The following is a 9,534-nucleotide window of genomic DNA, read 5'->3' on the forward strand; positions in this document are numbered from 1 at the left end:
TGGTGGTATGGGTCATGCTCTTGGTTTTATGTTTGGGTATGTGACATGAATTGGTTGCAGGGTTGGGTGTTTGTGGGTTCATAATCATGTTCGATTGGTGGTTGGGTGTATCTGATATGGTGATGTTGTGAGGTTGGTCTTTGGGTTTGGGTGGGTTGACATTGTTGTTGGGTTTGGTAATGGTGTGGGGTAGGTTGTTGGATATGGGTTTGTTGTTGGACGTATGATGACGAAACTTGTTGGAGGCCTTATCGACATATACCCTAGACAGGACTTGTGTTAGTGACAATGACATATTACACCGACTCTTTTGGGCGTATGAACCACACATCAAAAGTTTTGCTTTCTGTAAACCTATTATACAAATTGATGGAACATGGTTGTATGGTAAATATAAAAGAACGTTACTCATGGTTATGACACAAGATGGAAACAATAATATTTTTCCAACCGCCTTCGCTCTGGTTGAAAGGGAGACTGCTAGTGGATGGAGTTTTTTTCTTAAAAATCTCTGATTACGCGTTGCTTATCAGCCTAACTTATGCTTGATTTCAGACAAACATCCATCAATTGAGAGTGCTTATAAAAAGCTTGATAATGCCTGGCAGGATCCTTCTTCTACACATGTCTATTACATTATACATGTCGCTCAATATGTCATGCAGGAGACCAAAGACAAGACACTACGAAAGAAGGTTGTGAACGCATGGTACGCATTAATATAACCTTCCTTCAAACACTACCGCATAGAGTTCTGATTGACAAATGCATATGCAGTAAGGTGGATTGACAATATTCCATTGGAGAAGTGGACCAGGGCATTCGACAATGGTCAACGATGGAGCCACATGACATTTGTCTTCAAAGGCATCCAGAACCTACCGATAACCGCTTTGGTGTGAGCAACCTACTTTAGGTTAGGGTCACTATTTAAGATCAAACTTTCAAAATGGGGTCCAGGTGTTACAGTCGGGGAAGCTGTTCAATGAAATTTCAATGAAATTTATTAAGGAGGAAGCTACTAAAGCTAACACACATGTGGTCACAATTTATTACCGGAGCAAAGGTTGGTTCAGTGTAGATGAGACAATGTACCATAATGAGGGGAGACCAAAGGGATACTACCAAGTAGAACTAGATAGAGGTTGGTGCGATTGCGAAAAGTTCTAAGCCTTCTGTATGCCTTACTCCCATGTCATAGCGGCACGTTCAAAGGCTTGACAGGATCCTTCCAACTTACTATCCACCATTTACAAAGTCATAAACATATGCAATGTGTACAATAATAGCTTTCCGGTGGTAGCAAATGAGAATTATTAGCATGCATATCAAGGAGAGATAGTTCAGAACAATGAAAATATGTGAAGAAAGAAAAAGTGTCATCCTAACAACACACGTATTCGAACCAAAATGGATACGACGATCAAAATGGTGAGATTATGTAGTTCATGTCGTCAGCCCAGACACAATCGTACAAACTGTCCCAATGTTGGAGCAAGCACCACAAGATAATTTTATATGTAACCATTTTATTTGAAATTGAAAACAACGATCATTTCATAAATATCATAACATTCATTTACAACAATTTAAACAACAACTAAACAATAATTTAAACAACTAAATGACAATACAAACCGTTACAACGACTAAACAACATATCTATGCGATTACAACCATCGTGACAATTTCCTCAATGCTACGTATCATAATACGACAATCTCTGTCAGTTTTAACTGAGTCCCAGAAACGTTTTTCTCCATTGTCGTTCTACACTGTAACAAGTCGTTGAATTCTTCTGATCTTTTCATCGTCTGCAATATCTCCATCTAACCAACAGATCAAGCTCCTCTGAAGATGCTCGAACGTCAAGCTCCTCTGAAGATGCTCGAGCGTCTATGTGTTCCAAAGTCAGATCTTTATCAGAGGCTTTAGCACTAAATAAATCAAATAAACATTTCTCTTGTGTATATACGATGACATTTTAAAAAAAATTGAAGGAGAGACTTAAAAGATGAGTGAAAAATGATGGGGAAAAGATGAAGATCGGTGGAAAAATGATGGGGAGGGGATGAGGTATGTATATAAAATCCTAAACAATGCAGTGACCGATGCATGTGGCGCATGCTCCTAGAGGATGCATGGATGCAGCACATGCAACGACGCATCTAATAAATATTGGCCAACATGCATGACGCATCTAATAAACATTGGCCAACATGCATGACGCATATGTACAACAAATAAATGCATGCGCCATTTAGGGTGGCTATCCTAGCAATTTTGTTTTGTTTGAAACATGGTTAGTTTGATATTTTATTTGAAATTATAGTTATTTTGAAAAATTAATTGAAAAAGATGATCATTTAAATTTTTTTTCAAATAAATAAATAGAAAATAAAATAATTTATTTTAAAGAAAAGAAAATGGAATAGAAAAACAATTTTTTAAGTGTTTTTCCTCAGCCCAGCCCATTCATAACCAAAACCCTAGTTTTATAAAACGGTTAAAAAACAGAAACAACATTTCCTGATGTGTTTGTTGAGTCTGAAGCGCTCTCTGATCACTTCTTTCACTACCATTCCTCGCATCATTCATTCATCTCAAAAACATGGCAGAGAAAGCTATTACCATCAGGACTAGAAAATTCCTCACCAATCGTCTCCTTTCCAGAAAGCAATTCGTGAGTTTCTCATTTTTCAATCCCCTGTTCTTTGATTTATCGTTCTGCATTTCATGAAAATCTTGTAATTTTATTTAGTTTCAAATTATTAACAACATCTGGATCTGAAAATCTGAAAATGTTCAATCAATTTTGCGATTGAATTGCTCAATGAATTGATCTGAATTTGGAATTAGTAGTTAATTAGACCTAATTCCTAACCTAATATTTTTTTTCGGTTAATTTTTCAGGTTGTTGAAGCTAATCATCCAGGGAAACCAAATGTTTCTAGGGTACTTTTTGTTTATGTGTTTTTATTAATTTAAATTCGAAGAAATAAACTAAATTAGGGTTTTTAGGGTCTTACTTTAGCATTTGAATATTTGATTTTTAACTAGTTATTGATTTATTGATTGGAAATTACATGATTAAGTACTGAGTGTTTATTGATTTGTTGTTGTGTGTGGTATGAAGGCTGAGCTTAAGGAAAAGCTGGCAACTATGTATAATGTGAAGGACACTAACACTGTGTTTGTCTTCCAATTCAAAACACATTTTGGTGGTGGAAAATCCACTGGTTTTGGCTTGATTTATGATTCAGTTGAGAGTGCCAAGAAGTACGAGCCCAAGTATAGACTTATCAGGGTGAGTCAACAATCCCCATAACCTCGACATGTTGTTTTTGTTTTTAACTCTTTTGGTCGGAATTCCATACATCATTGTTGTAAACTATCTTTTGATGTGAAGTCTTCCCTTATATGTTGTTTACAGTCACAATACATTGTAGTGTTTAATGCTTGCATCATTTTTATTAACTTTCCTTCTATGTGAAGTCTTCACTTATATGTTCTTTACATTCACAATACATTGTAGTATTTATTGCTTGCTGGCATTGTTTTTTCAGTTTTTTATTTACAATTGCAATAGCACGTTCTTACATCTCGTCGTTCCTTTTTATTTTGTGACTTTTCCTTCTGGTACACTACATGGGGTAGTGTTGTAGTTGCTAGTTTTCAAACCACACTTGAACTTTTTGTTATAAGACATGCTAACAAAGTCTTCTTGAAACATTAGTCTAAGTCAATATGCACATCAGGGTTCTTCACAATTTTCTGAAGAAATCCCTGGGAGCTCTATCTATGGATTTTTTGCCTACCTACCATAATTACTGTTTGTGTGGCCTTCCATGGAAGCTCCTTAACTTTGTCCCCTCTAGATATCCTATGGGGCTAACTTTGAGTCAACAACAATACATTCAGTTATTTACAGCGTTGGACTATTTTCCAAATGCGTGACTCTGAGAACTGAACCAAAGTTCTTTTCTTTGGTGTGAGGGTCATGTTTTCGAATCTCCCAACATCATGTTGGTCTTTGTAGATTTCAATTGTGTCGGTCATGTTGATCTTTGCGAGTTAAACTGCGTTTTCTTCTTCTTTAGGCATATCTTATCCATGATTACACTGTTTTGTGTGACTGAAAGACAATATGCATATCTATTTCAGAACGGTCTTGACACCAAAGTAGAGAAGTCAAGGAAACAAATGAAGGAGAGAAAGAATAGAGCCAAGAAGATCCGTGGTGTTAAGAAGGTAATTTTTGTAGCTACTAATTATTGTCATTAGTTTATGATTGCTTACACTGAATTAAGTCATTGTCTGATTAAATTATAAAACTTTGTTTGTGTTCTTTTGCAGACCAAGGCTTCTGAAGCTGCCAAGGGTGGAAAGAAGAAATAAGTTTGAGACTTCATGTTTGAGTTAAGATTATCACTATTTTGCTTCCAGAGTTTTTTAATAGCATTTTTTCTCATGCTAGGTCTATAAAATGAGATATTTTGGTACAAGGGTTAATCCTTGTTTAAATTGTTTTGCTATCACGGGAGATTTTCATTTTCAGTACTAGAATTGACAATTTTTTATTTCTTTTCTTACTATCTCTATACATCAAATTTTTGTTTATTGTACGCAGCAAATAAGCTGGCTAATGATAAATCTCTGTTAAGGAATATTTAACTCAGATTATGCTATATGGTTACTAGGAACATGCTAGTGTTCAGTAATACAATGTCACGAAAATACCTGTAATCTAAAATCATATTTGCATCACAACAAAACATGTTTGTGATTTGTTCTTCTATATTCATCTGATATGTATGAAAGAAGGAAAAGTTCTCCAGTAACTGCTCTTGAAAATATTTTGAAAGACATCCTGTATCGTCATACACCACACTCATTCATTTAAATCCAACATTAGCTTTATGCATGCCATGCATGTGTGCTCATAAGTTGAAATATTGACTTATAACTTAATTCTGATTCATAAGTTAAATCAATCACATTTGCTTACACTTCAATTATCTTTCTATGTGATACAAGCATGTGTGTTGTTTCCGGAGGTTGTAGAGGATGAATGTGGTCCTCTACCAGGCCATGGATGATAAAATTTCTATTATTATGTTCATGTGAAATCCTTACTTTGTAACGATATCAGGGGAAGATTTGTAACATAATGTAGATGGAGAAATGAGTTTATGAAAAGTGTGATGTAATTTCTTCTTCTATCTGTATGATTCTCTAGTCTCTCCCTTCTATTCTTCTTCTTACTCAATTTCTGGCATTATCTACTAGTATTCTCTATCAAAGGATTCTAATTACCAATCTGTAATTATTCTTTGACTGAACCAATTAAATTACATTTCCATTTCCATTTTAATCGAGTAGAATCATTACTCAGTCGATCATGAATCATATAAATATCCAAGCTAAATTTATAGTTGTGCACATAGACTACATTAGTTGATAATTCCACCAGTGACGGTTAGAGTCGCGTGTATGAATCTGTATTATATGAGTCGTATGAAAATGTCTATCTTTGCAATGGTTGCTGGTCTCGTATGTTGAGTCTTTAATGGCTAATTTATTTGTCATTATGATCCATATTTCACTGTCTATCTGAGTGTAGTTTGTGGGAATCAAATCCTAACACCAACCACTTATAGTCATTAACATTTCTTATATGCTCAATCTCTATGTTAGAGTCTTGCCCTATGAAATGGTTTGAAACTGAGACGGGCTCTGTTGAGTTTGGGTTTGGATCTAGTCCAACCTATTGAATATATACACAATCCTTTAAGCATGAGATCGGTAAGGATGAGATATTTTGACAAAATAATCCCTCAAATATGAGACTTCTAAGGGCGAGATGCATTGAATTAGAAATTGGATGGTAAATATGAGACTTGTAAGGGCGGGATGCATTGAATTAGAAATTGGATTGTAAATATGAGACTTGTATGGGCGAGATGCATTGAATTAGAAATTGGATTGTCCAGAGTCTCTCAAGCATATGCGAAATGATCCGAATGATAGATTGGGCGAGATGCATTGAATTAGAAATTGGATTGTACACAGTCTCAAGCATATGCGAAATGATCCGAATGAGAGATTGGTATGTGCACAGTCTTCTAATGAAAGTTTTCGTCTGTGTGGGATGATTCCAACTTATCTGAATCGTCTTCAATATTTAAGAGTCGAGTTGGTCTAATGAATGTTGATGTCCAACCTTGTTATTTGATGGCATATTCTCTTTATCTTGGCATAAGTTGCTTATAGTCCGACTCAAGGGTGACTCAACCCGAGTCAAGTCCATCATAAAATAGTTAAACCCACTTTCAATGTCAAGGAGCTTTCGGGGCCCTACTTTCTCCAGACCGAGTCAAGGAAGCGACAAAATATTCTCTCCTAAATTAGAGTCGGCGAGCCTACGAGTCAAGCCATTTCTTACCTCTAAGTTGATCTCACCTTTAAACTGACTTAAATGGCTTCTCACACGCCACTCTTATGTGAAGAAATCAGTGTAGATAACTTGACCTATCTCAGTGTCACTATGATAACAACCTCTATAAAGATTCCCACAACGACGAGGATTACACCATTGGTAACTTAGTTACGGAGATGGTTGTAATCATCGCTACTTCTGTTTGCAACATAACTATAAGATGCATCCATAATAACAAAACAAACAAGTTAATGAGTATGATATATTTTGCTATGTTGGCGATCAAGTCGAATAATCTATGTACATGGTTCAGTTTCATTCTTCGTCTTGCCCATAAACCTTCATCATCAGCATCCCGGTTGCTACTGACAATCGTGTCATCTTCGTCGCCAATGGTAGAGTGTATTGAATATGAGGCCCAATTCAATTTTATCGAGCCCTACGATGGGTGACAAATGTATATGTAGAGTACATTGATCGATAACTCTACCAACGCTCACGAGTATGAATTTGTATTGTAAGAGTCATATGAAAAATGTATCTTCTATGCTCTGAGTATTTAATGATCAATTTATTTGTCATTGTGATTTATGTCTCCTTGCTTGAGACTAACCATTAGTAACTATCACTACACCTTAAATGCTCGGTCTTTGCGTTAAGAGCAATGTTTTAAAAACCGGACCGGAGATTGAACCAGTAAAACTTGCGGTTTGAGATTCAATTGATTCAATCGGTTAAACCTACGGTCGAACCGTTTATTAAATAAACTAATAATATAAAAATAAATTTCATAAATATGTCACAAATGATCATATGTTCATAACTTAATAAAATAATTATTTCAAAAATTTATTACAAATTTCATACAACAATATCGATAATACATATAATAACATAACATAGTTCTACACTTCATTTCAACATTCATTTAAAAATAATTTGACCAAATTAAAGAATTACAATAAACTAAGTTAAACTAATTCAAACCAAAATTAAAATAATAGAATATAATAATTAAAATAAATTTTAAATAATTAAGAATACTTAAATAAAATAAGATAAAATACCAAAAATAAATAATATAATATATTTTATTAAAAAGAAAAATATGAATTTGAGTTGAACTACAACAAATAAATCTTAATTGATAACAACAAATAATATTGACTTGAACTACAAACAATATTAAGTTGGATATCATGACTATGTTTGAAAGGGACAACGTGATGATGATGAAGTATGGTTGAAAGAAAAACTATAATGGAAGGACAAAACTTAGAAGTTCGTATGGTTACAAAAAAATATGGAATTTCTTTTTTGTGATTGGGAATGTAAGTTAAGTTTTGATGTTGACATATTAAAATTTTTTTTTATTTTTAAAAAATGGTCAATTTGATGCATTTTTTTGAACCAGATGATTTTACAAAACCGGCTCCGGTTCGAATGGTTTTGGACGGTTCAATCCGATTTTTCCAGTTTTACTCCGGTTTTGATCCACTAGCGGTTTTGAAAGATTGATCCAACCAGATTCATCTCTGGTTCCCGGTCTAACCGGTTGAACCGACGGTTCGGTCCGATTTTTAAAACATTGGTTAAGAGTGTATAAATAAAAAAAAGATCTTGACTTAAAGTCAACCTACTCGACTTGTCCCATTAAGTAGGACTAGCTTTGTCCTATATAATGGTTTGAAATTAGACGGGCTTTGTTGAGTTTTACCGAATATATACTATATTTTTTAAAATATTTGAGAATGTCGGTGTAAATTGAAAAAAAAATCGAATAATTATATTGGTTAGTTTATAAATATTAAAAAATATTTTATTATTCGATAAAAACTGTTAAATCTATTATAAAAAAAAATTAAAACTTGATGCATTTGTAAACTTTTTTTTCAGAATCTCTAAAATACCATAATTTGAGGGGTCTTTACTAATATTTCAAAAACCAAATCGTTCACAAGAGGATATTGAGTAATTGACTTATTAGTCGAATTATTTGCCTATTGATCGAATCTCATGTTTAAATCGAATTAAACTGAATAACTCAGTTGAATAAATCAGTCTCTATAGTAAAATTATATAGTTATTAAATTGGTCGAACCAAACAACTCTATCTCTAAAAAAATCACAACATGTAGAAAATTTCAAGATATCATATTTTCAAAAATTAATTCTTTAAATTTAAATTCAAAAGATAGTCATCACACACAACAAAATAGTATAAAGTACAAATCCAAATAAATTTTGAATAGAGTCTAATTGCAAATTTTTTACAGAAATAAACCACTTTTTCATGGAAATTCTCAAAATACCCCTGGTTTCAAAAAAAATCTCAAACTACCCCACTTTTAGGAGGAGGCGCCAATTCAATTGACGACTTCTCTTAAATACTTGAATGGAGGCGCCAATTGGATTGACGCCTATGTGTATTACTTGAGAGGAGGCGTCAATTGGATTGTCACCTCAGTGTAAAATACAATTTTTTTACTAAATGGTATACGTGATAGATAAATTTTAAATAGGACCAATTGATATTAATAAAAATTTCCGTTTACACAAAAAAGCCCAATGGTGATGATCGGGATCACCTAACCGACCTCCGGTCCCACATCCCCTAGCTACCCTAACTCGTGGCCCTAACCTATGTTGATGATTCACCACTAGTGTTTGAGCATCTGAGGGGCCAAGAGCGTCACTACCAACTACAGGAGATGGTCTGTTGAGGTAGTCAGACAAGTCGACATAATCTTTAGTATGCATCGATTATGTACCGCCGTAGCTAAGCTCATGACCCATGCCAGAGAAGTTGGGTTGTGGATGACTCATTGATGGGCGACCGAGACGGTTGAAGGGAGACATGGGTGTGAACGATGCGTCGAGGAAAGGTTGTTGGGGTGTTTGGTAGAGATAGGGTTGTTGGATGTTTAGGTTTTGTGAGGTTTCGGCTTCTTGGCTATGGTAGGAGGAGGGGCGGTTGATGTTGAATGATCGTTGGATGTTCTGGCTAAGGCGACTTTGGTAGGGTGATGGGGTAGGTGCGAAGCGATGTTGGGTCTCAGGTTGATGTCCAATTTGTTGGTGGTGGTATGAGGTAT

At 34.7% G+C, this 9,534-nt stretch overlaps 1 protein-coding gene across 1 annotated transcript; it reads left to right on the forward strand.

Moving 5' to 3' along the window:
• The first annotated feature begins 2,463 nt into the window (after positions 1-2,463).
• On the forward strand, positions 2,464-4,669 carry LOC127132282 (40S ribosomal protein S24-1). Its single transcript, XM_051061194.1, has 5 exons — positions 2,464-2,683; positions 2,914-2,955; positions 3,137-3,307; positions 4,165-4,251; positions 4,357-4,669. The coding sequence occupies exons 1-5, from the start codon at positions 2,612-2,614 to the stop codon at positions 4,396-4,398; spliced, it is 414 nt and encodes a 137-aa protein (XP_050917151.1). The 5' UTR covers positions 2,464-2,611; the 3' UTR covers positions 4,399-4,669.
• The last annotated feature ends 4,865 nt before the right edge of the window (positions 4,670-9,534 follow it).

Source organism: Lathyrus oleraceus, chromosome 3 (genome assembly GCF_024323335.1).
Source record: "Lathyrus oleraceus cultivar Zhongwan6 chromosome 3, CAAS_Psat_ZW6_1.0, whole genome shotgun sequence".
NCBI classification, from domain to species: Eukaryota; Viridiplantae; Streptophyta; class Magnoliopsida; order Fabales; family Fabaceae; genus Lathyrus; species Lathyrus oleraceus.

Excerpts from the sequence above, each read along its gene's own strand:
- LOC127132282 (XM_051061194.1), top strand. The coding sequence starts at position 2,612 with ATGGCAGAGAAAGCTATTACCATCAGGACTAGAAAATTCCTCACCAAT. Across the intron at positions 3,308-4,164 it reads CCAAGTATAGACTTATCAGG|AACGGTCTTGACACCAAAGT; the intron begins GTGAGTCAACAA and ends TATCTATTTCAG. Across the intron at positions 4,252-4,356 it reads AGATCCGTGGTGTTAAGAAG|ACCAAGGCTTCTGAAGCTGC; the intron begins GTAATTTTTGTA and ends GTTCTTTTGCAG.